This window comes from Sparus aurata, chromosome 24 (assembly GCF_900880675.1).
Source record: "Sparus aurata chromosome 24, fSpaAur1.1, whole genome shotgun sequence".
NCBI lineage: Eukaryota > Metazoa > Chordata > Actinopteri > Spariformes > Sparidae > Sparus > Sparus aurata.
In genome coordinates, this window is record NC_044210.1 from 15263795 (window position 1) to 15290921 (window position 27127).

General features: G+C 42.2%; 3 protein-coding genes across 8 annotated transcripts; 2 read left to right on the forward strand and 1 right to left on the reverse strand.

The window, feature by feature from the left end:
• The first annotated feature begins 1053 nt into the window (after window positions 1–1053).
• Window positions 1054–5230, forward strand: LOC115577144 (cyclic AMP-responsive element-binding protein 1-like). 6 transcript variants are annotated; one of them, XM_030409982.1, is made up of 8 exons: window positions 1054–1399; window positions 2298–2401; window positions 2504–2668; window positions 2812–2912; window positions 3126–3265; window positions 3648–3830; window positions 3972–4125; window positions 4319–5230. In XM_030409982.1, exons 2-8 carry the CDS (start codon window positions 2306–2308, stop codon window positions 4461–4463), a joined length of 984 nt encoding a protein of 327 aa, XP_030265842.1. In that variant the 5' UTR covers window positions 1054–1399; window positions 2298–2305; the 3' UTR covers window positions 4464–5230. The 6 variants fall into 6 exon arrangements, with proteins under 6 accessions (XP_030265842.1, XP_030265841.1, XP_030265845.1 ...); XM_030409981.1 differs by having other exon boundaries at window positions 1055–1232; XM_030409985.1 differs by having other exon boundaries at window positions 1060–1399; window positions 2522–2668.
• mettl21a (methyltransferase 21A, HSPA lysine) lies at window positions 5148–7972 on the reverse strand. Its single transcript, XM_030409988.1, has 3 exons — window positions 7715–7972; window positions 7506–7617; window positions 5148–6785 (listed from the first exon to the last, which is right to left on the reverse strand). The coding sequence occupies exons 1-3, from the start codon at window positions 7859–7861 to the stop codon at window positions 6388–6390; spliced, it is 657 nt and encodes a 218-aa protein (XP_030265848.1). The 5' UTR covers window positions 7862–7972; the 3' UTR covers window positions 5148–6387.
• Window positions 7973–8822: 850 nt separating this feature from the next.
• LOC115577321 (cyclin-Y-like protein 1) lies at window positions 8823–14076 on the forward strand. Its single transcript, XM_030410340.1, has 10 exons — window positions 8823–9761; window positions 9863–9937; window positions 10016–10050; window positions 10142–10242; window positions 11015–11050; window positions 12081–12132; window positions 12214–12333; window positions 12417–12583; window positions 12727–12889; window positions 13300–14076. The coding sequence occupies exons 1-10, from the start codon at window positions 9602–9604 to the stop codon at window positions 13414–13416; spliced, it is 1026 nt and encodes a 341-aa protein (XP_030266200.1). The 5' UTR covers window positions 8823–9601; the 3' UTR covers window positions 13417–14076.
• Window positions 14077–27127: the final 13051 nt, after the last annotated feature.

The following is a 27127-nucleotide window of genomic DNA, read 5'->3' on the forward strand; positions in this document are numbered from 1 at the left end:
ATTCACAGATTACTGATCATATCAGGATGGGACAGAAGCACACATGTGCCTTAACAACATAACAGGGCAGAATCAGTGCCGAGTGGCATGCTGGGAATAAATACGTGACTTTGCTGCCCCCATGTGGACCAGAATAGCAATGCAGCCTATTTTTTTTCAAATCCCATCCCAACAGCGAGCTTCATATTTACCGATAAAGCTTTAAAATATAGAGACAATAAATATTATTTAATATTATATCGTAAATATGCAGTGATAAAATTAAATAATTAAAGGTGCAGTATGTAGTTTTGGAAGGCAAATTTAATTAGATTTAATCAGATCTTTCTTTTTTTTTTAAGAATACAAAGTAAATAAAGACGTTTTTTGTTTTTTTTTTGTTTTTGTTTTTTTTTGCCATGACTTTATAAACAAACGGACCTTAAATGACAAGACAGTTAAATCAGTTTTACTTTGTTTACATGTGGCGGACTCTGCCACCTTTCCGGCCTCAAACAGTGTTCTGGGGAGCTTATTTTCCTCCAAGAGCAGCTTGCTTGGATAAATATTTCTAAGTTTGCATTATCATCTTATTGATATTGTGAAAGACTATACAATTCTCCAAAATTACTTCGTGGCCCTTTAATTAATTTGTAAGGAAAATCGTTTTAAAAAGAGAGAAAGGTCAAATAATGATAAGAATAATAAGAATAAGAATAAGAATAATAATAAGTATTTAAATAATCAGTATTTACTTTAAATAATAAAATGTAAATACTGATTTAAAATTTAATGTAAAAAATAATTAAAAATAAGTTCAATAAGTTTAAGTTTATTATCATTTATAATTTCATATTAAATATTATTTTACATTTGTATGTAAAACTTAATGTTACGTCATATATAAAAATAATGATGTCATATTAAATAATCATCTTTTTTTATGTTAAAGTTGTATTATACAACCTGGCGCATGCGCAGATCAGCTCTCCGACGTCCGGCGCTGCCCTCGGCAATCTCCGTCGCCGTCCACCGCTTCCTCGGCGCCTCTCGGGTGTTTCCGCCGCTCTCCGCCTCCTCTCGTGTCCCGTCGGCGGAGCTGATTTTCTCTGTCGTCGTCTCCCTCGTCCTCCTCTCCGTGTTGTTGTTCTCGGTGACGCGACGGAGGTGTAGCCTGACGCGGTCTCTTACGTGTCGGTCTGAATAAAAGTGGAGCTCCGTAGACCCGGGAGTGACGAAGCGAGTCTGTGTTGGTAAGAGGATACGCATCCGATGTTTGCTAAACAGATAGATGGCTGCCCAGAGAAGTTATTTGCGCCTAATATCCGCACAAAGCCAACAAAGAGATCATGGCGGCCGTGTTGCAGAGGCTCACAAAATGAGTCAGTCTCTGCGAGGCTCGCTGACTCGCAACACATAGGTATTAATATGGGAGTGGGCTTAAATGTTATTTTCTGTTTATTAAACAATGTAGAAATGTGTTACGGAAGCAGCTAGCCATGTGAAGCTCAGTTATTCCTGCCAGCAGTGTGTTTTGAGTCAACCTGAGCCCAAAAACTGCTCAGTGAAAGTGGGGTGCCCTAGTTGCAAACAAAACTGGCACTGCATGCAGAGCTTTCCCTCCAGTTACCCTCACATAGCTAGCAACCTAACGTTATGTGTTGATTCAAGCCGGTTAATGCGATGTTGTTTATTTCCTACTGTGGTTAAACGTCACGGCAAAGCGCTAAGCTGCGATACGAGCTGTTAAAAACTGAAATGTCTGCGTTGTAGTCTTGATAAATTTAAAATAATCGGCTGCTAACTGTGCTAACAGCCAATGCATTCCTATTAGCTCGTTAGCACGTTAGCAGAGGCGCCAGAGCGTTTGCCGCTCAAGCTAGCATGGAAGCTAGCTAGCTAGCTAGCTAGAATGCTAAGTGTAAGTTGGAAACACTAACGATAACTCCACGGCTAATTAGCTGGAGTTAGCTTTAGCCTCCGGTGCTTATTGGAAGTGTGAGGCTTGTTGCTATATGAGCATTATTGAACCTTAACGTTACGGTGCCATGTCTTAAAAAGTGCCACATGCTTTATGTTTTTTTTGTTAGCTTATTCCTTGTTGGAGTTTCCTTTAAGATGTTGATGTATATGCTAGCATGTTTAGCTAAGCCACACCCTCTTTTTCATATATCAACAAGCAGTGTGTGTCAGGCTCAACCTCCAGTGTCTGCTGCACACCTTACACTCCTCTCTCTCATTCCCTTTGTGTGTGCTGACAGCTCCTGTATTAATCACCATGTTACACGTTCAAACAAGCAGTTTCTTACGTTGTGCAGATTTTTAAATGACCATGGAGGCTGGTGCAGACACACAGCAAAGTGGTGAAACGGCTGTCTCGGAGTCTGAGGCCCAGCAGATCAGTCTGGCCCAGGTAAATTTTGTAAGGAAAAGCGATTTAAAATCCACACGTTACACAGTACTTTCCAAAGCAGCAGTGACGTGCTGCTGCTGAGAGACGCTTGTGATCTGAATAAAGATGTAGTGTGCTTATGGGTTGCAGGCGTCCATAGCAGCTGCCCAGGTGTCGTCCAGCAGTCCCACAGTCACCTTAGTGCAGTTACCCAACGGTCAGACGGTCCAAGTGCACGGGGTGATCCAAGCTGCCCAGCCCTCAGTCATCCAGTCCCCACAGGTCCAGACTGTACAGGTGTGAGAGGCTTTTGCGGCACTGATTGCTTACATGCATCGTTTTCAAGTTTGCACGCGATTGCTAGATATTTGCAGTGAAGCCGATGTTGTTTTTTATGACTGATTGTCTTTGTTAAACTGAAAGTATTATGTCTGTTGCAGATTTCGACTGTTGCTGAGAGCGAGGACTCCCAGGAGTCTGTAGACAGCGTGACAGATTCTCAGAAGAGGAGAGAGATCCTGTCCAGACGACCTTCCTACAGGTCTGTGCGACAACTGCTCATGAATACAATTGGGATTTTTCTAGATTTTCTACTTTTCCTGTCCACATTTTGAACTCTTTCAAACACTGTCCTCCATCTCACATCTTCTGCACTTCCATTTAATCGGCCACCGTTACTTTAAGCCAAAGAGTGAACATGCGAAAGCCTTCGACGTTGAGTAACACGCGTCTCTGTGCACGTTCCCCTCTGCAGGAAGATCCTCAACGACTTATCGTCAGACGTTCCAGCAGTGCCTCGAATTGAGGAAGAGAAGTCGGAGGACGACACAGCCCCCGCCATCACCACCGTCACCATGCCCACTCCCATCTATCAGACCAGCAGCGGCCAGTACAGTGAGTACCGTCTGAGATTATTATACAGGAAGTTACATGTTGTTGCGACATTTAGGATTTCCTGCTATCATGCGGTGTCCTTGTGCTCTTTGCGCCACCAACGCCAGTTGAACAGAAAGTCTCAGTGATCAGATGTGGTATACTTGAATGTAGGAAGTCTCAAAGGTGTTACGGTTCAGTGCAAAGAGAGATTTAACTAATGAAATGAGCTGCTGCAGTTTGTGGTGTTTGAGTGGTTTAATTTATCAAGTATTGTAGGAAAAATAGATTGACTCAGGAGGAGATAGTATTTAATTTCCTCGTCCCACGCTCTAGATTTGGAGATCATCACCCTGAAGTTAATCTGAAACTAGTTCTAACACACGACATCGTCCCTCTGTAGTTGCCATTACCCAGGGCGGGGCCATCCAGCTGGCCAATAACGGCACAGACGGCGTGCAGGGCCTGCAGACGCTCACCATGGCCAACGCTGCCGGAGCCCAGTCCGGCGCCACCATCCTGCAGTACGCTCAGACCAGCGACGGGCAGCAGATCCTCGTGCCCAGCAACCAAGTGGTTGTACAAGGTGAGGAGATGACTCGTCACCATGTTCCGCTGAAGCGTTGTGCAATTCTGTTTTAAGAATGAAACTGTACGATTTGGAACAGGAAGTGTGTCAAGCTTTTTTTTTTTAAATCGCTCCCAACACTGACTGTTCTTCCATCAGCTGCCTCTGGTGACGTCCAGGCCTATCAGATCCGCACAGCCCCCACCAGCGCCATCACTCCCGGGGTCGTCATGGCCACTTCACCTGCACTGGGCTCCGGTGGAGGCACCGAGGAAGTCACGCGCAAAAGGGAAGTCCGACTTATGAAAAACAGGTATGTGATTGATTATGTTGACTAATGGATGTTTAGTCCCTGTTGCTGTTATGTGATATTAATTATTAGGGCGGCAACTAATAATTGTTTCCATCGTTTATTAATCTGCTGATTTTCCTCGATTAAGCGATCAGCTGCTCGGTCTGTAAAATGTTTCATGTTCACACACTCACATGGTGTTTGTGTCGCGCAGGGAGGCGGCCCGCGAGTGTCGCAGGAAGAAGAAGGAGTACGTCAAGTGTCTGGAGAACCGCGTGGCCGTGCTGGAGAACCAGAACAAAACCCTCATCGAGGAACTCAAAGCCCTCAAAGACTTGTACTGCCACAAATCTGAGTAGAAACGTCACCGAGCGCCTGGCAGGGCCGACGCCGTCTGCCCCCGTGTACAGAGACTCAGCACAGAGCCATGCATCTGGATGCCACGCCCCCCTTTTCTACTCTCTCGCTTTCTTTTTAAAAACTGCTGAAAAATCTGTAAAGTGACTAGACAGGAATTTAAAAGAAAAAACACACCGACTCCCACTTTCGATTTCGAAATTCTGTTCCCATCAGTTTCCCATGAGAAGGTGAGGCTGCGTCAGGACGGACGTGTCGGAGGAGGCTACAACTCTACAGGGTCTTTTGTGGTGAAGCGATGGAACAGACTGCTCTTGTTTTGACGCCACCCATCGGGGAGCATTCCAGTCACTGGTGCCTGGATGAACCGGGCGACATCACCAGCAACGAGGAACCGCTCGACTCCCATCACCACGACCGACGGAACTTTTTAAACCCCACCGAGACTCGCGCATCACGAGGAGGTTACCTTCGTGTGCAACATTTGTAACTGTAACTGCGCTCTCGCATTAACATCTGTTACTTACTAATGCTTTGAACTGTAGATGGGCTGTGTCATGGACTTTTTATCTTTTAGCTCTGTTTGGTTTAATATGTATTGGATTATCTGCTTGCATAATGCCATTGACTTTTTTTTTTTTTTTTTACTTTTCTTTTTGGCCTTGATACGACATGAACAAAAAAAAAAAAAGAAGCTAATCCATTCTGTTGGGTTGTAAAATGGTTGTCATGTTAAATGCAGCTTTAAGAATACACTTGTTTAAATCTCTCAAGTGGAACATTTCTGGTTACAGAACTCTTTTAGAGTTCGTTGGGTCTCTGATGCATGTTCCCAATCTTAGTAGGAAGGCTCATTGTTTTTGGTTTCTACCGGTGTTGAACCAAAACTGCTGTTGTGGTGTAAAACTGTCGGCCTCATGTGATAGAAAGTGTTTGGAAAAAATTGGATTAGATGCAGATGAATGGAAAAAAAAAGGTAGTTAAACCAGTGTTTGCCCCGAAAAATGCTATTTTTAAAAGGTTTTTCTCTCATTTTTGGATTTTAAAGTACATTTTTTTTTTTAAATTAGTTTTATGAATTCCTGGATTCTTTTTGGACAAAACCCCCAAAAATAATGAGCCTGGCTTGTTTTGCGATGAAAGAAAAACCCCCGTCTGCATATTTCTGAGCAGACTTTGGAGACGCCTCTCTGGTGCGTCGTGCTGTCGTTGAACGTGTTTTTGTTACTGCTGAAGTTTGAGTTATTTCTGTGTAAAATAAGAAAAAAAAAAAGGACGATTCTTGCAGTCGGTACCGGGCGTCAGCAGAGCGCCGTCTCCAAATCCTGCTCACAGGATTAACAAAGTGGCATGCGCACTTTTCCCTGCATATACAATCCTACCACATTTCACTAGATTCAACAGGAAACTCTAATAAGCGACACAACCTCCTGTACTTGAAAGCAACACTGCTAAAGCATCGATTATTTAGTGTCCGCGAGTGTTTTGTTGCTTACTGATTATCAAGGCACCGTCACGTATTTAATTGGACGTCATAAGTTGTGTGGAGCGTCAAATCTCACCGCGTGCGCCTCGAGCGCACCAATCAAACGCCGGCATTGTAAAGTGCGACCAAATCCAACCAGACAAGCGACTGACGAGAACAAAGCGGATATTTTTTAAGACAGCGGAATGCCATATTGTATTATTTTAGGTAATATGTATCGTCATGACATAGTATGCTTTTTTTTTATGTTGCTTTTCATTAATTTTGTATTCACAATTTCTAAATGTCAGCACCGACCTGTATAAAACAGTGCATTATGTTAGAGCTATTGAAATATTACATTTTTGGCAGCTGTTAATAAATGTGTTTCTGGTAATCTGTGATGATTTTATTTGATTCTTGTACAAAAAAAAAACAGTTGATTAAAAAAAGGAAGGTCGTCACAAGTCCCTCTTTGCAGGCAGTTTCCAACATTTATACACGTGGATGTCTCGTTCTTTGTCATAATGGACCTCTTCAACTCTGAACGGCTGCTTCAGCATGTCTAAGAAGTCTGTATCCCGCTTGTACCGGATCTTACAGGCCAGCAGCACCACGGTGGAGTCCGAGCACAGGTGCTCCAGAGTCCGCAGCAGCGGCACAAAGGTGTCCTCCAGGTAAACAATGTCGGCTCCCAGCACCACGTCGAATCCCCCCGCTGGGTAGCGCTCGAGGCCCTCGCCCCAGGTCAGCTCGGACACCACCACTGATCCCTGGGAGTCCGGGGGCAGGTTCGCCTTCACGTTGGCGGAGAGGAAGTCCAGAGCGGGCTGTCGGTCAGTGATGGTCACTGTGGCTCCTGAAGAATTAGAGCGTGACACAGAATGACAGTTTTAGAGGTCAAAATATGGAGGATAGAATCTGGCAAAATCAGAAATAAATACATAAATGACTCGATAAATAACTTGTATTTGGCAGAAAACTACACTTCAGTTAATTTAATATGATATTTCTAACAAGGTGATTTTGACTTTTTTAAGTCACATTTTGACACATATGCTTATGACTTATGGGTACCTTTTATTACACTACATACTGCGGGGGAAAAAAAGTAAAATTAAATTAAAATGAATACGTAAATGTAAAATTACATGGGAAAATGCATAAATAATTGGAATTATTACAAAGGTAAATAAATAGAATTAAAGCAGAAATAGCTATTTATTTCACATTTAGTAAATTAATGACTGCTAGATTTAAAAATATATATATTTTCAGTGTATTTAATGGCATATTTATTTATGTTTCATCATTTCATAGAATGTTCTATACAATTTCTTTGTCAATATGATGGAGGACTAACCCTACTAAAATCACACATAAATAAAGAGCATATAAATACTTCAATAAATTAATGAACATGCCATAATACAGAAATAACTGCAAATATAAATACATATACCTAAATAAATAAATAAAAATAATAAATAAAATGAAATATTCCATGAGAAAATTACATTATATTGGTGCATTTAATGGCATATTAATTGATTTATTGAGCCCTGTATATATTCCTCACCCAGCAGAGCTGCTACGATGCCCACCAGTCCAGTTCCAGCTCCCAGCTCGATCACCTGCCTCCCCTTCACCTCCACCTGCCCCACCTCCAGGTACATGCACATGACCACCGCCTGCAACACACGTGATGTGCATTTTAATCCAGATGAGGAGCGAATGAGTGAATGAATGATTGAAGAACAGGAGCAACGTTCACATTATATGACTTACTGCATCCCACACGACTGCAGCCACCCCGAGCTGTTTCCAGTCCTGGCTGAGGTGGAGGTCGCGGTTGGCGAACCGAAACTGTGCTGATGAATTGTGCAGTTTGGAAAGCGCGGGTAAAGGATTGTCTACGTACGGAACGAGAGCCATGCTGTAAAATCAACAGAAAGTTAAATGGAGTTTGGTGTAGCCATATTTTTACTGATGGTCTCCTAGCGCATGCGCAGTGTGGTTCTTCTTCTTCGAGGACAGCCAGCTGCGTTAACGGCTCTCTACTGCCATCTTGTGACGTGTATTCTCTCATTTTTCAGCCAATCGTGTAACAGTTAAGCTAAAGGAGACCAATAGGAACGCGTGGATTTCTAGTGGGCGTGCCTTAGAGGGGTTTTCTCACGGGGGCGGTGCCTGCGGATGAATCCCTCACAGGCCTGTAAAGTTCACAACACGGAGCAGCGACGCAGTTTCCGGTTTGGATGCGTTCCTGCACTTAAAATAAAAGCACAGAAATGACCAATTCTGAACAGAGATATGGAGGTTTTATTTATTTATATATTTTAAATTCTACATGTAAAGATTCTCGCCTCTTGCTGGCAAATAATAATTGTAGTAAAGTAAAAAGAATAAAACTTTATCTCTAAAATGTAGAACATTTAACTAAAGAAGAGTATGTTAAGTGAACACAACATGTGTTAATTTAACCCCAGTTATATTCCACTGATGATCAGTCTTCTAATTACATCTTTATTATAGTGAGAAACAGCCTCACAATTACCCAAAAGGACATTTTCGCAATGTCAACTAGTAGTTTAAACCTACAAATAAAGTAAAATAATTGAAATAATAACATATCCTGCCATTTGAGAAGCTGGAAACTTATTTGCAAATTTTCCATTACATTGTTGTTGTTTTTTTGTAATAATAATAGTCATTACTCAGTGTTTCAGCTGTACGTGTGCACTTTCGCATGTTTGGTATTTTCACAAAAAAATGTAGCTAAAGAATGTTGTCAAATAATAATTGTAGTGGAGTAAAAAATACAAAATCTCTCTCTGAAATGTAGAAAATGGCATTTTAAGCGCAATGGTGACTTTTAATTTGAAAGTCAGTTGCCGGATGTAACCTCTGAACTTTACAGCTTCGGCTCGTTTGACATCCAAGACGTGTCCTGCTAATGCGACGAGATGGGAGCTAACGCTGGCTATCTTTTTAAAATCCCAGCACTCGCCTCCTCACAGCTTCTTTAGTTACCTCCTGAGTCTTTCCCAGCGGGTGAATCAACGTTATAGTCCCGTAATAGTCCCTTTTTTAATTTATTTATCGTGTCGGAGGCTTCAGCTGCAGTGGAAATGGATTGATCCATGCCGCTAAAGAAGGAGAAGAAGAAGAAGGAGAAGAAGCAGCCAGGAATGGATTGAGGTGCGGGAAGCTAGCGTTAGCCGGCTAGCCATGGAGGGAGACAGAGGAGCTTGTGACTTTGTGCTGTTAGTCTGCGTGAAATGAGTTGAAATTATCCGTCCACCGTCCAGAAAACTATCCAGTCCACGCGTGGAAATGTTGTCAAAGTGCGCCAGTGCTATGCTGCGCACACGCCCTGAATATGTCAGCTGCCCTGCACATACCGCAGACACCCAGTTGGCTGTCAGAACATAGATCCCATTATACACTGAAGACTGGATTTCTCACCTTGCAGCCAGGCTGCCCCCTAATATGCTGAAGTTAGATCATTTTAGAGATTTAAATGTCGGTCTTTTATCTCAGGCAGATCTAGTTTTAGAGATTTAAAAGATTCAGATTGGACTTTTAAGTTGCAGAGGCAGTGGAGTGAGTAGTAGGTGGTCCCCCCCCCTCCCTCAGTTGTATGGGCTGTAGCAGGACCGCTGTAGGTCAACCATGGGAGGCTCGGTGTCCTGCTGCATCTCTCCAGGGGAGAGTCCCAAGATCCACAGGAGAGAGGTGGAGCTGGAGGAGTGTCCCATCACCACCACGGAGGACGTGAGCGAAGACACCGGGACCTACCTGCAGCACATCAGCGACCGGGAGCTCCCTGACGGTGGGTGTCCAGCATCCGGACGCCACTCTTTCTACACACACCAGAAATTGTACCATTTTTAAAGACAGTTTGTGTTGATGACTCGTTGTTGCGTGTTACAGAACTGGCCCAAGAGGCCAACCCATCGGACCACCCGAGAGCCAGCACCCTCTTCCTGAACAAGTCGCAGACAGACGGTCAGTATTCATCCTCTCACCACCTCCAAGTTCTGTATTTTTTCATCCCCTGATCGAATTCTTTTCCACCCGTTGCAGTGCGCGAGAAAAGGAAAAGCAACTACTTGAATCATGTAAGTGTTCAAAGTGAGGCTTTGTGCTTGAAATGCGTGGTATCTCTCCAGTCATGTGCCTTTTTTAAAACTATCACGTCTTCTCTCGCAGATGTCCCCGGGGCTCCTGTCTAAAAAGTACAGCTCCTGCTCGACGATATTCATCGACGACAGCACGGTCAGCCAGCCCAACCTCAAGAGCACGATCAAATGGTAGGAGACATTTCCTCTGTCTTCTAAATATCTTCACAGGAGTAGTTTAAGGATTTTAGTTTGCTGGTTTCCTTTAGAAAAGCTAACGTTTGTGGGGCTTTTTCACTGGCTTGACTACTTGTAGTCGAACCGTGCCACGCTGATTTGCTTTTCTGTTACCACTTTAATTTTAGCTTCATTTTACTGTTGAACGTTGTTTGCTTTCAGCTGTTGCGGGAGTCACTTCTCCTGATTTTGTTGCTTCATAATCAAAGATTATAAATAACTGGGTACTTTTATTGTGAAGATTTTATAGGAAATTAAAGGTGTTTATAACCGAATTAGCCGAGCTTTGTTAGCGGTCATTCTGCCGCAGTGCTGCAGGAAGGAAGAGTATTTACAGCCGCTTCATTTGACCTCTACTCAAGACAAGCGTGTCATCAGTTAAGGACCCCTCTTCAAGACAGGTAGGGACGTTGTCGTGGAAATGCAAATCACTGCCACGCTTGGCTGACGTGCCAAGTCAAACCGAATCAAGCCGAGGCAGCACACGCACGTGGAAAAGCCCCATTGCCTAGCCACCTGTGGATTTAGTTAGGAGTGTTGACAAACCAAATGCGTAATTTTTCTGAACGGCAGACGAAATATCAAGAAGTCCTTCAGTGCTAATTGTAACAGACATGATCTACATATCAGTCGGTGAAGCTACAGATATAGCAGGACATGGCATGCAAACGCTAACATCGCATAGATCCTCTGGTTCACTGTTTGTTTCAATTTCTCTCTGTTCCAGCGTGGCATTGGCGATATACTATCACATAAAAAACAGGTAGGAACATTTTTCACAAGTTTTGTCATAGATTTTGTTTCTATAGATGTTTCTATACTGTTTTGTTTGTGCCTTGTACTTTTAGTTAAGAAACACACAATGGAGTAGAGTTTATTTGGGGTTTATCAAACTGTTGGAATAATGGCAAGATGTTGGTGGCGGCCAATCGGTAGTTAGTCAGTTAGTTGGTGAGTTAGTTAGTTGGTTAGTTAGGGAACACACCTTTCTGGATAGATAGGTAGATAGATAGATAGATGGATGGATAGATAGATAGATAGATAGATAGGTGTTGGCTCGACAAGTACAACTTGCATTGGAAAGACACAGTATTGGAAGCGTTAGCTAATTCGAGGTTAGCCATCATGTAGATGTAACATTTCTTGTAGTGGTCAATACTTAAGATTTGTTAGGAACCACACAAATGAATGAATGAACCCTGAGATTTTGTCAGCTTTTGATCGCATCAGAGCAACTTTTTGTTCCTGGACTTTAGTAGATACGTTTCTTCTTTTGGGTTTTTATCAATCTTTAATGGTGTCATAAACTTTTTAGCCAGTAGTCAGTCGGTCATCAGTCAGTCATCAGTCAGTTGTCAGTCAGTCAGCTAGTTTCAAACCTTTATCGGCTTCATAGCAACTTTGTGCCGATTGCCAATAGTCATTAGATCAGTCAGTTAGGAAACAGAGTCGCCATGTTTAGGAATTTCAGCCTTTTGGCATCACAACAGTTCGAGGTTCCACAAGACTTAAATGAACACAAAGTCTCATTTTGTCAGTGGAGAAAAGCCATCTAATCAGGATATAAATCTAATAGAAACTGTTATTGGTGGTGAACCAATTTGCAAATCAGGGGTGGTTCAGATCACATGTTCTGCTCGCAGTGTTCATCATAGTGTTCATAGGCTAAAGAGAGAGAATGGTTGAGTCATTGGTTTCTACCAATATCAAGCCCCCACAGATGACTAAAGGTTGGACTAAAATCACATACTTTGCACATCTAACATTGGTTTGTTAATGTTCCGCTCCTGCAGAGATTCAAACCGCTCGCTGGATATATTCGACGAGAAGAAGCACCCTCTATCGGTATGTTGGCGTGTTAAATGTCTTAATTACAATGTCACTCTGTGCTGATTCACTGATAATGATCAACCCTCCGGTCAACAGCGAGAAAAGGTTCCAGATGACTACTCTGTGGTCGACCCGGAACACAAACTCATCTACCGCTTCATACGAACGCTCTTCAGCTCTGCACAGCTCACTGCTGAGTGCGCCATCGTCACTCTGGTGAGTTTACAGTGCACAAGTCAGATATTTAGTTAAAAATAACATTGATCGTTATGGCTAATGTGATATCGCCTGTGTGTTAGGTGTACCTGGAAAGGCTGTTGACATACGCTGAGATGGATATCTGTCCGTGTAACTGGAAGCGAATTGTTCTCGGTGCCATTCTGCTGGCCTCCAAAGTCTGGGATGACCAGGCAGTGTGGAATGTCGACTACTGTCAGATCCTCAAAGATATCACAGTGGAGGACATGTGGGTGTTCATTTTCATCCATCAAAGTGTCAGTCATTGAACAAAAAACAATTGTGCACCCCTGTTGTTGCCTGTCGTCGTAACTCGAATGGAAAATGTTGGAATTCGTTGACCGACTGTCTGCTTTGTTTCACGTTCTGCAGGAATGAGATGGAGCGCCACTTCCTGGAACTGCTCCAGTTCAACATCAACGTCCCAGCCAGCGTCTACGCCAAGTATTACTTTGACTTGCGCTCACTGGCTGACGACAACAACCTCAGTTTCCCCCTGGAACCGCTGAGCAACAAGCGGGCCCAGAAACTGGAGGTGAGTTTGTGGAGGCTACATTTGTGTCCACATCGGACGGTTTTATTGTGCCTCCTTTCGGTGACGGGGTGGGCAACAGGTTTTGTGTTGTTCCACTACCGATTCGTCATTGAAGTCGATCCTGCAAGCACTTGTTTCTCAGGCATTGCCTCAAGGGAATTTCAGTCCATCTGGCACAAACGACCACTTGGACTTGAGGATGACCTGATTTGAATTGCAGCAACATCCAAACTTTAAGAAAATAGTCCACCACAGGTCCACTGGTTTTGAACAGCATGTTATTTTGGACTTAAACTGTGACTTGACTCATAGGTGACGGAATGTTTTGTCTCTGTAGATTTAGTCTGAGTATTTGTCTTCCTTACTTTGTTGTTTAGGTTGTAACCTGCTTTGTGCTTATTTGTCTCCAGGCCATCTCCAGGCTGTGCGAAGACAAGTACAAGGACCTGGGTAAAGCTGCTATGAGGAGGTCCATCAGTGCAGACAACCTGGTTGGCATCAAGAACTCTCAGGCTGTGCTGTCTTAAGTCAGCGACGGCCATCTTGCGTGCGGCGAGGAGGTGGAACAACGAGTTTAGAGTGACGCTACAGTCAAGAAATCAGATAGCAATTGCCAAGAGACATTTCCGAAGTAGATTAATATCAGTAACTGAAAAGTTAATTTACAACATGTTAAATATCGACTTTGGGGAAGACCAGAAGTTTACCATTCAATATCACTTAAATATAATGAATCCAGTCGTTACGTGTTCATTACAAGGAACTTAAGCTATCTGCCTTTAAAGCATGGTAATTTGGTGAAATATTTTGCAGATTGTCACTTTTTTTGTTTTGTTTTCAAATGATGGATGTGTAACTTTGGAAGGAATGCGCATGACAATGCTTCCTGAAGTCACAAATTGAGGACCTCATTGTTTTCTTTCATTATTTTTTACATCAGCTGATCTTTTGAGGAGTACTTTCTCTGGCTTCTGGCCTCATCTCTCGACCAGCCGCGCCCCCACTCCCTCATTCACACGATGACAAACTGTCTTGAACTACCCTGTGGTGTAGTTCTGCACATGGACAAAGAGTAGACTTTGTTTTGCTTACTATGTAGGCCCCTATAGCTGTGAAATGTACGAGACTTTATTTAAATCAAATAAATTTCAGTCGCTGTTTAAAGTCGATGCTGCTTAGTTGGGAAACGTGTTGTGTTTTTTTGTGTGTTTTGGGTGTTTGGAAAAGAAGTGAACCAACCATGACGCAAAGAAAACGATGAATTGTGCTTTTGTTCTGATGTGAGACCGTATCTATGAAGAGTTACAAGAAAAGATGTTATATACAGTCAAACTTCACATATTTAACTCAAGATTATACAGTTGAATTTAACAGCTGGGATGACTTTCTATATTTAATAAGAGTTGTGTCACCAGAATATGCCACATTAAACACCTTTAATCCTTAAAAATCCATATTTATTCCCCTAAAACTGAATATATTAGTTTAAACAAGTCAGTCAGTGTTCATAACAGGGTTTCTGCAGGGTATTATAAAGTCTAAAAATTGATCTCAATTTTAGGCCTTAAAAAGTCTTAAATACATCCATATGTTGCATATAGGACTTAAATTAAATTTAGTAACGTCTTAAATATGTACGTTCATTTACCACTTCTGTCGTCACCTTTTTTTTGTTTGTTTTTTGTCTTGATATTCACAGTTAGTTCCGTGTGTTGTACTTCTTTCTGAAGTAACCAGAACGTAAGTGGCATTTTGCCGGTCGGAATTTACCACTGCACACTTCACCAGTTCCGAAAAAGACTTTGTCAGCAGAATCTGCTACAACTATGGGAAAGAGTACATTTGACAAGTGTTGGCTTGAACTACCAGAATTCAGTTGGTTAAAATCCAAACCTCAACTCGGGCCCACTTGGTGTGAAAGTGCTGGTGTCATACGCAGAATCGAAAAAAAAAAAAAAAAAACGGTTAGCATCTAAAAGTCTCCAGCGAAGTCCCACTATCACACACTTCTGTACGCCTTTGTCACCAGTTCACAGTCCAAGTTCATCCAGTTCTGCTCGACCCGAACTCTGTGTCGCCTCTGCCGTCTCGGCATTCAAGCGACATTCAAACCATCTTCGGCTCAACTCTGACATTGAAAGCAGAGGGGGTTTTGGATTTTGAACACGGTTGCAAAACATTTTGGCAACAGATTTGGATGTAAAATGTTGGTTATTCTTTAAAGTAATTCTGGGACCGCACTTTTAGTTCAAAATGGTCTTAAAAAGTCTTGAATTTGACTTGTTCAAACCTGCAGAAACCCTGTTATAAGTTTGTCATTAGAGCAATTGTTACTCAACGAAAAGCACCAGAAAAGAGAGGCGTCGGAGAGCTTGTTAGAGGAGATTCAGATGTGTCCATATTTTAAGCAATCCACTATGTCTGCTTCATAAACGAATGAGAAACGAGGGATGTACCACTCCACAATGTTCTCACCCAGTACCGATTCCATCATCTCAGCTCAGGGTATGTTACAGTTTGGATTCCTTATCTGATACCAGTGCAGCTCTAATACACTTGTGATTTAAGAGAATTTCAAGACGTACTTCTGGTTATTCCATCTTCTCTGTACTTGGGCACAAGATGAGGTTTCTGGGGTTGTATTAGACAAAATGTATAATATAGTCAGAAAAACAGGGGGTTGTACTAATGGATGTTGTACTACAACATGACAAGGACACTTCAAATCACTCTTGTCCTGTTGTGCATCCTGTAGTACAAAAAAAACCAGCAGTGTGGAATTGGTCCATGAAAAGCAGCTGGATACATACAGAGCAAAGAAAAATAACTTTTGTTCCTGGTCTCTTTTATAGGAGGGAAAAAAAGCTATATAAAGCTTTATTCAGTTATGGAGATGACGTATATAAGTGTTCTCATAGGTTACTGATGGTAAGCAGGGAGAGAGACTAGGTTGCTGGTGCTCAAATCAGTCTAGCTGCTGACCTCATGGAGGTAAGAAATGGTTGATTTTCTGAGCATTTATCCAAAATGCTGTTGTGATCCCAGCTGCCGGCCCATGATTGCCCTGATTATCGATTTACATTGTCAAGTAGCCATGAACATTGGATAATTAGGTACTTTTAATTGGCTACATGTGGAGACTGCTTTCTTATAGGTAAGACAATCATTTGAATGCCAGATTGTAATAGGCACAGCTGTGACCTTCTATGCAGTTGCCAGGTAACCTAATGGTAATGCCTTTGCCAGACTGCCTTTATTTTCCCCATTTAGGGAGATTTCACATTTTCAAATTGTGAAAAAAAAAAAAAAATCTTAAACTCTGTTTCTTTATTTTCTGACAAAAATCGTTGAACACTGATACATCTTTATATGTCTTGCACATTACAGTGCGGCGTTATTGTATTCACACCTTGTGACAGCAGCTAATTCTATAACAGCCCCCTCCTACCCTTTTCATTCCATTCTAAACCCTGTTTCTGTTCTCACACAACTGTTCTGACCTCAAGCGGGAAGATGCAACTGAATACCTCAAACATCTCTCTCTCAAACTCATCCAACATGACAAGTTCATGTGGCTGGAATCAACTTTCGGATAGCATTTCCAGCTGTTCAGCCTGGGACTTTGCCTTTTCTGAGAAAACATTTCTTGCATTTTTTGTTGTGTTTCTTGGCTGTGTTCTTTTTTCATCCACAGCAAACGGATTTCTCTTTTTTCTGACGGTGAGACATAAACAGCAACTCTGGCAGCCAATGTACATATTGATACAAAATATATCAGCTTGTGGTGTTTTGATGAGTTTTGTGACTGCTTTGGTCGTATTGTCTTCTATAGTGTGTAAGCAAACTCAGATATTTGGATACTGGTGCATCACACAATTTTGTATTTTGCGTTGTTTTTTCCTAATGACCCAGATGACTTTGGCTGTAATGGCCATAGAACGCTATGTATTCATTTGTCACGGCATCCACTACCTCAGGATCATCAACACCTCCAATATTCACATAAGCATGGGGATCGTTTGGCTGGTCAGTGGGGCGGTGAGCTTTCATGGAGGGTTCGTGCTGAGCCAGATTCGATGTGGCTTCCAACAGCAGACCAACGGGCTCCTGTGTGATGCTTTTACCATCAAGGAGGACATCACATTTTCCAAGGAAGAGGACATGCTGATGTTTGGGCCCCCATCTGTCATAGTTACTTTTTGCACACTGGCCATCTGCTACTGCTATGGGCGCATGTATCATGCAGCTTTCAGGGTGAGCATGGCTCTTAAGCGTAGTAACCACCAAGCCAACCGCACTGTTGGGCTCTACTTTTTGATTTTTTTGCTTCAGCTGGCGGTGAACATCTCTTTTGTCATTCTTACAATGAGGGGAAAGAGAACAGCATCCTCCTGCAGGACGATTGGTTCTATAGTCACACCACTACTTATAATCATACCTCCATTCATCAATGCAACTTTCCTTTTCACCCGGAACCCGCAGATAAACCGACTACTCTTTTGTTCACGCCTGTCTACAGTCACGTCGGAGGTAGAGGAATTACAGCAGCGTGGGAGGGTGGATGAGATTGAAGACAACTCATGTGAGGTTGAGCTTAGAAGTCAGGTGGAGATCGAGAACGAGGAGACAACACCTTGTCATCTACCTGGCTGCATTTCACCATCTGTTTCTAATGAGCGTTAGTGTCAAGACACTGTTTCCATGGTCTCTTCATGGTCCCCTGACCAAAATGTGCTCGTTAACTACAAATGTTACATCTTATGTATTGAAATTTGCCATCTACAAATCACTTTCAATGAAATCAGATGTACAGAAAGGTCCAACCACTCAGTTTTCTGTAAATACGATGAAAATGATGGTAATATTATATCTACTTTGTAGGTAATATGAAGTTGTTAAGTACTGTGACTGCAACGCTGTTATTTTAACTGTATGGTGCATCTATATGCCACAATCTACAAAATTCTCATACCTGTAATTTTGTTATATCTTAACACAACTGACCATATACACAAAAAAACTGTTGTCAGTGCCGAGATGGACCAATAAGTCAGAAAGAAATACTGTTAATGCTGTTATGTAGATCAGTGGTTCCCAACCTGGGGTCCAGGCCCCCCCTAGGGGGGCGCCAGAGATCGCAGGGGGGGCGCACAACTTTGTCTGCTCTGAGGTTGTGAGGTTACCAAAATTATATTTGTGCACATTAAATGTATAAAATCCCAATACCACACCCAACTGGATAATCAAAAGTCTTTATAATCCAAATTGAATGTATCTTTGGTCCACATTTAAATTGATTAAACTATTTATCACCAACACCCCTATGAGGTAGGCAGGTAGGTAGGTAAACTGTGTGCGTGTTTGTGTGTGATACACCTGATGACACAAAAAAGGAAGAAATGTATCTATATACATTGTAAAATAAGGAGAATAGGAGCAAAAACCTACAACTGTTGTTTATTTTTGCAAATAAAAGTTTGTAATTAATCACTTTATTCTTTCAGTGTATGCGGGTTGGGGTCGGGGGGGCCTGGCTTGTCTTCGACACAGGCAAGGGGGGCTTCAAGGAAAAAAGGTTGGGAACCACTGATGTAGATGTTGTTGTATTTGTTGATTGCTTGAATATTATATTTTGCTTATTTAAAGTTAAATATGACTGTAGATTATGCAGTTTGTGATGTACACCCTTTTTTTTAGTATTCATGCTGTTCGCAAATGTACTGTTTGTTTTTTTTTTGTTTTGTCTGTGTTACATGGATGGGTTTATTGGGATCTAAATGTAGTCATCAAGGTTGTGTTTGTCTGTTTGCTTTGTTGTTAATAAAATTCAGCTCCGTAGCATCGTAGCATATTTAAATAATTTCCCAGTCTGGGAAAAGTAATTCTATCTATCTATCTATCTATCTATCAACGATTTAAAGATAAACCCGTGTCATGCAACTGAAAAATGCACTTACTGATTCTGATAATAACCAAGACTTAAGGGTAAACTCAGCTGGACATCAAAAGTAATTACCCGAGTGTGAAAGGTACTTTCAAACACTTCCTGTAAATGCACATAATGATTTCAATGCAAAATGCCTCAAGAAAAATGCAGTCCTGCAGTGTCGTCTCAATTATGTTGTCAGAGGGTAACTTTTACCTCTTTTTTTAGACACTTCTATATAATAATACAGCTGGAAAAGGTCCTAAAACTGTGAATTATTTTTTCTTGCCTCTTGAGTCCTGATTAAGGCACCACATATATGTCTCTATGCACAGGAAGTGGGCACATTTTGACAAAAGAGTCTAAGTGGTGCCCTTCAAAGGGTATAGGAGCTGGAATGTATAGCAACTAGCAGGTGTGATTGTAAACGCTTTCCGGCTCAGCCAGAGATCATCACTAGGATACAGGTGCGTCATGCCCATTCACGCTGGAGGGACACTTGCCTTACCAGATATTTGATATTTCCATTTAAAAAAACAAAACAAAACAAAAGTATTTTTCTCTCTTTTTTTTTCTTCACTATTATTTTTCTATATGCTTATATTAGGCTATGATGATTTTATATTATGAGTGAAGTCTTCCAATTATGTCAGGGATAATATCTCAAAATGTCACACCCCCCTTTTCTGTCATGATATTGGTTTCTTCCAAAAGATAGTAAACCTCACAGTTAATTTGCATTCTGGATGTTTGTTAAGAGCACACAGATGCCGTTACAAAGACAAAAACTATACAACCACTATTAAAATATATATTTATGTACATATATAGTTTGTTTTAATCAAAAAGACTATATTGCAACCTCTTTTTATTTCTAAGAAAGTCTGTTATTCATGAAATTTGGAACAAACCCCCCATAGCAAAAACATGCAATGAAGGTAAAAAGCATGGCTTGACAATACCCACGTTGTGTAACACTGAAGTTCCATACTGTGTCACTACGATCCCGCAACCACCTACATTTACTGAAGATAATTAAGCCCAAATAATTCATAATATCTTGATTGAATTCGTAAATAGTTTGAAGTTTTAAGCATCCTTGAGGAGCATCTTGCCTCAGTCTCCTTTGTATTCCTCTTCCCAGCTGAGCCAAACTCAGAGGGTTGCTCTTTGCAGAAGTGTAGTACCCATGTGTGACCACAGAGAGGCAGTGCTGCAGTGTGTAAGACAGCTGGCCTGACTGCAGGTGTTAGATTAGTCCATGTGTTAATGCGACATCCTTCCGCCTCGTCCGAGCTCTGGTGCAGCTTGCCTGTATCACTGCCAGGCTGGAGGATGGAGGTAGACACAGCCAGGCCTGTTTCATCTGAGCCTTTCTGATGGAGACTCAGAGGCATTACTGAGCATTATTCATGACATAATGTGGAAATTACAGGCAAGGTTTTTATGAAAAGTCGTGTTAGATAATACCAATTTTACAAAAGAAAGACTGCTCGAGAGTAAAATCTCTGTAGGAAGATGGAAAAGTCAGATAATCCTTTTGAAAACTATCGTTGAAGGTCTGACTAAACCTACTTGAGTGCAGGTTTCTTTAGTTAGTGCACAATGTCTGTACCACCCTCAGCGTAATAAATGCTTGAATCGTCTGGAGCTTGCATCAGTGCAGGTACGTGAAAGCTGTCATAATCCGAAATGAATCGTGTGTGTGCACGAACGCCTTTGACTGTGTGTGTATCCTGTAGGGATCACAGTGCCAGTGCAGCTTCATTAATCTCTCAGCATCATGGGACTTGTCTGAACTCTAAAAGAGGGCTAGAGAGAACAAGCTGGCCCCCCGGGGAGTCACTCCGTTTACCCTCCACACACTCGGGTCACTCCTCATATCACACACTCTTCAACTTTACAATGTCAAACCCTCCAGTAGGCCTAAAAACAAAAACAACACAGAACCGCTGCTGCTGATCTGCGCAGAACGCGCGTGATGTGCGTATTTGTGTTTGCCTTCTTTGTGTTCGCCCGTGCATGAAGAGTAGCAGAAGGTGAGAGGGGTGAATTAGATAGTGAGACTTTTTTGGCAGTATGTGGGTCATACTGAATGCGTTGCATGATTTCCTCAAGTAGCAAAAGGGAAAACTGTGCCACGACTGTATCATAAATATTTATCTCTCCTCAATAATGCATCGGAAAGCACATATACTGATTACATTACAAAGCATACTGCTATAAATATCTCGAGACTCTCACGTTGGGATAAGATTCACACTGTACAGTTACCATACAGATTCAAATTAGACCAACTTTAGAAAATATCAGGATGATATTGGATTATGTGTTTTAGCGTCGCCCCAGTCCAAAAAAAAGAAAGGATATTACTTTCTCTAGCTGCTTTGAACATGATGGCTGACATCTTCAGTCGTGATCCTTTCAAATCAAATCAAATCGCCTGTTTTTAAGCATTGCACTCTGCGCCACAGAATCGTCCCGAGCGGATTCACCACAAAAGCGTCTCCCTACAGAGAAGCGGTTTCCCCGTGTGGAAGATGAATGAGGAAATAAACTGCGCTCATAATTAAATTAAACCAGGAGGATGTAACACGTTTGGCTTCCATGCTGCTCGGATCCGACAGCTCGTCCCCCTGAAAAGGCACCTCCACGATTCTCACTTGCTGTGTCATGTTGTATGCTGGCAACTTTGTTGAATGGAATCATTCACACCGTCGTCGCAAGTGTTTAGAGTGTAAAATCTCGTCAGTTATTTTCCCTGCTTGAGAAGATCTGCCAGCACACTGAATCGTATCACTCACACCTACGAGTCGGGCTGGATGGCGCTGGACTTGACTCGATTTTACTTCCGGACATTCGCTTTTGATCCGTCCTGAGTTTGACCTCACGTGCCAGATGGTTTGTTTCACGGGACCATCTGGCAGGGTGACGCTAGAAGCTGTTTGTAAAAGGGCAGGCGTGTTCAAAAAATACTCAGCAGGTGATTGTTTGAACCTTCTGTTTACCACCGTCCATCACATGCGAACTTCAACCAATCAGATCGACAGCGGAGCCCGTTGGTAAATTAAACTCTTACCTTCTCAGTCCAGAGAAGAGTGAAAACATCTTTTCCATTGGGATAACCCAAACCCAAACTTAAGGACAATATCTTGCATGCCTACTACACTATGGTTAAAGTTGGGGGAAGATTGTGTTTACAGTTAAAGGTCCGATTTGTAAGAGTGTTGATTGTTGAGTCTCATTTGGAACAGTCTCGGAAACCAACGATTTACAGGATCTAAGAGTCGGTCACACTTAATTTCTGATGGTTACAGGACAGATTTTTTCCTGCACTGGTACTTAACATTGGCATGGGACATAAATCATATGTTGCTGAGTTGTCCAATGCGGATGTATTTCCTTGGTTCCAAATCATATAAAGTATAATTGGCTTGACGTAGGATTTTGTTCCACTGCTACGTGTCTTGATCTCTGTGTCAAGCTGTCTGGATTCACGATCAAGTGTGAACTGTGTTCCGTGGAAAATTACATGCATTGCTGTCTTCACTAATAGTCGTGATCGTTAGTAGGAAGCATTACGCTGCTGACAGTGTTGGTGTTCGCTCTCCATCGGAGGATATACTCCATGGATCTTTTTTTTTTTAATTGTATTCAAAAAAATTTACAGTAGGCATAGTGCACCAAGAAGTCATTCTCATCGTACATCGCAAAAATTGAAATCGCTCTGTGTGCTTGTTCAATTTTTTTTTCCGTTGGGTCTCTAATCCAAGCTCCTACAACCACATGGCACGGCTTTTCGTGTCAACTTTGACGCCCCACTGTTGCTTCTGCTGAGCTGGCATGAAAATGCTGGTTGACTGCTGCTGGTTCGTGTCTCCTCTAATGAGCTTGGTGTAAGATTTAAACCGTGTTTTTCACTCCTGGCTTCTGGCATCAGGGAAAAAAAATACCAGGACAGCAAGTCCGTCTGTGTTAAACCAGACATTAGGCAGATGCCGGCAGCCAACTTCGTCCAACAGGAGCCAAATGCACTTTGACCTTTAATGGGAATAGGGGGAGAAAGTGAGGAAGCGAAATGGTCACTTTCTGAACCTCACTGCACGCTTCAGCATTAAAGCGGTAGTTAAAGGACACAGTGTGAATCATGGTGTGTGTCGCTGTGATGTTACATGGACCTCTAGGATTGAAAATGTTATACATGACTGAGCTGCTGTGCTGTGCCGGCTGGGAGGACCCAACAGTCCTTTTTCACTATAGCTATCATCAGAAACACAAAACTGCTTATCCATATACATGTTTTCATTTGCACAGCAAATGAGAAAATGTTTGCTGTGCTGAACCAGGTGATTTTTTTTTTTCCCACCCCTGCAAGCTCAAGGCCATCCGATTTATCTTGAGTTTTGCTTTTTATGACGCAGAGTGCACAAGATGCAGCCATGCAGTGTTCACCTGCCCCCGCCATGTTTAACGGCAGCATTCTGTGGCGGTGTTACATCCTTTAAGCCACGAGAAGGTAGTCAGAAGTGGTGGTGCAAATGTATTTCCATTTCTTTCAGCTTTAGATTTGTGCTATTAAAAAAAACCTTCTCATTATTAGGGATGTAAATCTGATATCAACCTCGGTGGGGACGCACATGTGACATTTTCTCAAAAGCGATGCAGTGCTGTAACTCTGCTAACAAGCAGTCGGTCAGAAAGAAACACTACATTGCATTGCTATCTCTCATGACTTTAATTCAAATGGCTGCAAACACTTGTTGATGAGACTGTGGCTAGCTAGCAAATGGCAGCTAACCACCAGCAAACGGCAGGGGTTGCAATGTGAGTGCGGCTCGGGCCACGTTTTTCTGTCGGAATTGGAGTCCGAGAGAGTCACAACAGAGCCTGACCTGAACTCGACAGGCAATCTGAGTTTTTGCATCCGGTCCTGTCTTGAGCGCAACTTAATTAATGTAAACTGAAGGACTTACATTGTGTTACCCTGTTGTTACCATGGTTAAAGTTTGTATGTTTGCCTTGATTGCCGACATGTGAAGATGTAAACCAAGTCAGCTGACGGGAACAAACCCACCCCGAACGTAGACATCATCTCTAAGTACTTGTGTGCACCTGGCCCAGTCCGTCAGTTCGGTTCTGGTGTCCATTCTATAGTCACAATCATTTGAAACTGAAGTTTTGAGACAGTAGTAATCCTGCCTGGGATTTATGCCTATGCTTATGACAAAAAATTGTCTTGGATTAAGCCAGTTCACCCTAAAGGCTAATTTGCACTGAGGGTCATGATGCTCCTGTCTGAATTATAATTAGCATTAAATTATAGTGTGACCTAGCCTTCAGAAAAATATGGTTCTTTGAGTATGAGGTCAAGCAATGGCCCTGTTCATCTATGATCTCAGAGTAATAATTGCCAACTAAATGCTTTCAGGGCTTCTTTTGTTCAACTGGACAGGAGATATGAACAGGAGGTGTTATAAAGGGAGGAGGTTCAGGAGCTCTGGGATGAGGCTGAAGCCCGGGGTCCCCTGGTGGCTGGAGGAGCCTGTGTTTTAATGTTCCGCTCCGTGCTGTGATCAGCAGATGCATCAGAGTGATGATGGCGCGCTGAGTAGAACAAAACTGTGTTTAATGGGCTGGAGGCCCGGCTGCTGTGCAGCGCTGGCACAGAGCAGGGAGGGCAGGTGAGGGGGTTGAGGTGTGTAGAGCTTGTTTGAGCAAGGGAATAAAACCATTGTATCTGTTTTAATCCGTGTAAAGTATTCTTTTGTGAGGCGGTTCTCTCAATGGAAAAGAAATACCGGGTACCCTTCTAAAGTATTTTTTTAAAAAGATATGTCACAGTTTGCTTTTAAAATGCCTTTGAAAGCACCAAGATCCGAAATTGATTTTTAAAAATGCTGTTGTGTTTGAAATATTGGTGGACTACAACTTTCTTCCACCCGACTTTCTGTCAGCATGAGGGTGAAGACACAATGACTGATTTTGTATTTATTTTAAATTTTTTTTAGTGAACTGTTCCTTTTAGCCAATTTGCGTTAATTGTTCACTGGTGAAATTGTCTGCAAACCTCAGCTCTGTCATTTTGAGCTACACGCTAACGTCAGCAATGCTAACATGCGTTGAATGGCAATGCTGACATGCTGATGTTGCATTCAAGTGTTTGTTAATTAGCACTTAGCACAGCTGAGGCTAATTGGAAAAGTCGTTAAGGTGGCGCCCGATGAAAATTAGGGGCACCAGGGAACTCTGTACCAAATTTCACAGCAATCCCAATGAATAGTTGTTGGGACATTGCGCTAAAATCTAAAGGTCAATATCATTGGTGGCGCCAGAGGATTAGCATTCATACTCATGTGACCACGAGCGTCTGTCACAAACCAGGGCCACCAATGGCTTTTGGAAAACCCCCCAACTGACTGCGGGCCAGTTTCAAAGCCACGATGGATCTTTTGTTGACCTTCATGATCAAGTAACTGTACAATAGCCTGATTCCTCAGCCAAGAGACTGTAATAAAGCTAATGGAGCAAAAGAGAGTGGAGAGAATGGGGGGAGGAGACCAGGAGACAGCGATGCATAGCTTCCCGCTCCAATCTCCTTTGTGAGGCGTATAGACTGCATGCATGTGACGTCTCATCGTCCACGTCTGCCTTTTACATGAGCTCTCCCATTTCTCTGTCGCTCTGTTCCTCTCCCACTCTCTCTTCTTTCATGTCTGTATAATCCTCTTTTGTATGACTCGTTCATACTCTCTGCTTTTTAATCGGGATAATTAGGCTTAGACTTCTCCCTTGCCGTTCCTTCATTCCCTTCAGAAGATGGTGGAATACCTAAATTATGCTCACGTTGTTGAAGGATGATGATCTAGAAAATTATTTAAAGGTTGTGTTTTTACGACAGCGGTGAAGGTTAAAGATAAGGCAGTGAGGTAGGGGGTTTATGGTCCGTGATGCTTGAAAAAAAATCCATTTTAGTGGCAGCGTTACGCTCCACAGAAGGAAATGAGATGAGGATAACTTCTGCCTTGTCTCTTCTCAGCCACCACGCTTTCATGCAAAAAATATTCAGGACTTTATTCCTACTAAGCTGTTTGCATAGCCAATGAAAATTAATATTCCACTAATATTCCTGTTTACACGCAGCCATGCATACTCAGCCTCTATCTTTCATTCATTCAACCAGCTTTTTTCTAAAGGTCAGTGTTGCTTATCCAAAAACTGAAGTTCATATCCAAGTATTTCATAAATATCCGTTTGTGCATGCGTCTGCCAGGTAACTAAATATTGTTGACCTGCTCCACCTCAGCTCCTGTGATGCAGACGTTTCTGTGTCTTGACCTCCTTTTTTACTAAAATCAACAATCAGCACCTTGGTAGATTATTTTGTTTGCACCACTCTGCAAGATTGTTGATTTTCCTCCCAAAATATAAAATGTCAGCGTTACTTGCATACTTTAAAATAGAGTTCTCTCAATGTGACTGCCAAGGTGTGTGAAGACTGAGTGGAGGGCGGTGGATATGGCATCGTCAGTAGATCTGTTGGTACTGAATACGTGCTGGTGAGGTGTATCCCACTTGTCCAATGCTACTTTCGAAAAAGGCCTAATTCTGAACATTCAGAATATTATTGTCATATTGTAATATTCGGAAAATTACTGGAATGTAATGTGTACAAGTAAACGTAGTCATTGTCTCTCCTGTTCCTGACGCGAAGAGTCATGAATCAGCAGGACTGTAGGTCAGTTGTTATATGTCCAATATATACTACATTACATACTATATTTCAAGAAGACAGAAAAAACAGATTTTATTTGTATTTATTTTCATCAGACATTGATCCAAGCTGATTGGATAATTTCATAAGTGATTGAAAAATGTTATACTCTTCGCAAATGTCTCAACTTTGCTGTCGATGAAATGTAGTTTTCAGGTGCTTTATTTTGTAGAATGACTTGATAATACCAATAAAAAAAATATTGCACTGAATCATATGTTTATCAAAAATGTGAATGTTTGCGCACAATCACTTCCCTTCTTGCCGCGTTGCCTCCCTTGTTCTCCTCTCCCCATTCAAAGCCTAAAATTATCTTTTCCCATTTTCCTTTCTCAAAAAAATCAAACTCAGCACTCAATGAAAGGACTTAAAGATAGACATTTTTTGCAGTGCGGCATTGCCGAACACTTGTGCTGCTCGGCAGCCGCAGTAACAGTTAACAGGATTAGGCATGGCTTACATAAACATCTCCCATGGCAACAGTGCACCGGCGCCAGGCAAAGGCAGGGAGAGGAGCCGTCAACGGAAAACATCATCATCG

Coding starts and splice junctions, on each gene's coding strand:
- mettl21a (XM_030409988.1), bottom strand. CDS start 7,861: ATGGCTCTCGTTCCGTACGTAGACAATCCTTTACCCGCGCTTTCCAAA. Junction 7,618..7,714: donor CTGCAGTCGTGTGGGATGCA/GTAAGTCATATA, acceptor CGTGTGTTGCAG/GCGGTGGTCATGTGCATGTA. Junction 6,786..7,505: donor CATCGTAGCAGCTCTGCTGG/GTGAGGAATATA, acceptor CTAATTCTTCAG/GAGCCACAGTGACCATCACT.
- LOC115577321 (XM_030410340.1), top strand. CDS start 9,602: ATGGGAGGCTCGGTGTCCTGCTGCATCTCTCCAGGGGAGAGTCCCAAG. Junction 10,243..11,014: donor CTCAAGAGCACGATCAAATG/GTAGGAGACATT, acceptor TCTCTGTTCCAG/CGTGGCATTGGCGATATACT. Junction 12,584..12,726: donor GATATCACAGTGGAGGACAT/GTGGGTGTTCAT, acceptor CACGTTCTGCAG/GAATGAGATGGAGCGCCACT.
- LOC115577144 (XM_030409982.1), top strand. CDS start 2,306: ATGACCATGGAGGCTGGTGCAGACACACAGCAAAGTGGTGAAACGGCT. Junction 3,266..3,647: donor GACCAGCAGCGGCCAGTACA/GTGAGTACCGTC, acceptor GTCCCTCTGTAG/TTGCCATTACCCAGGGCGGG. Junction 4,126..4,318: donor GTCCGACTTATGAAAAACAG/GTATGTGATTGA, acceptor TGTGTCGCGCAG/GGAGGCGGCCCGCGAGTGTC.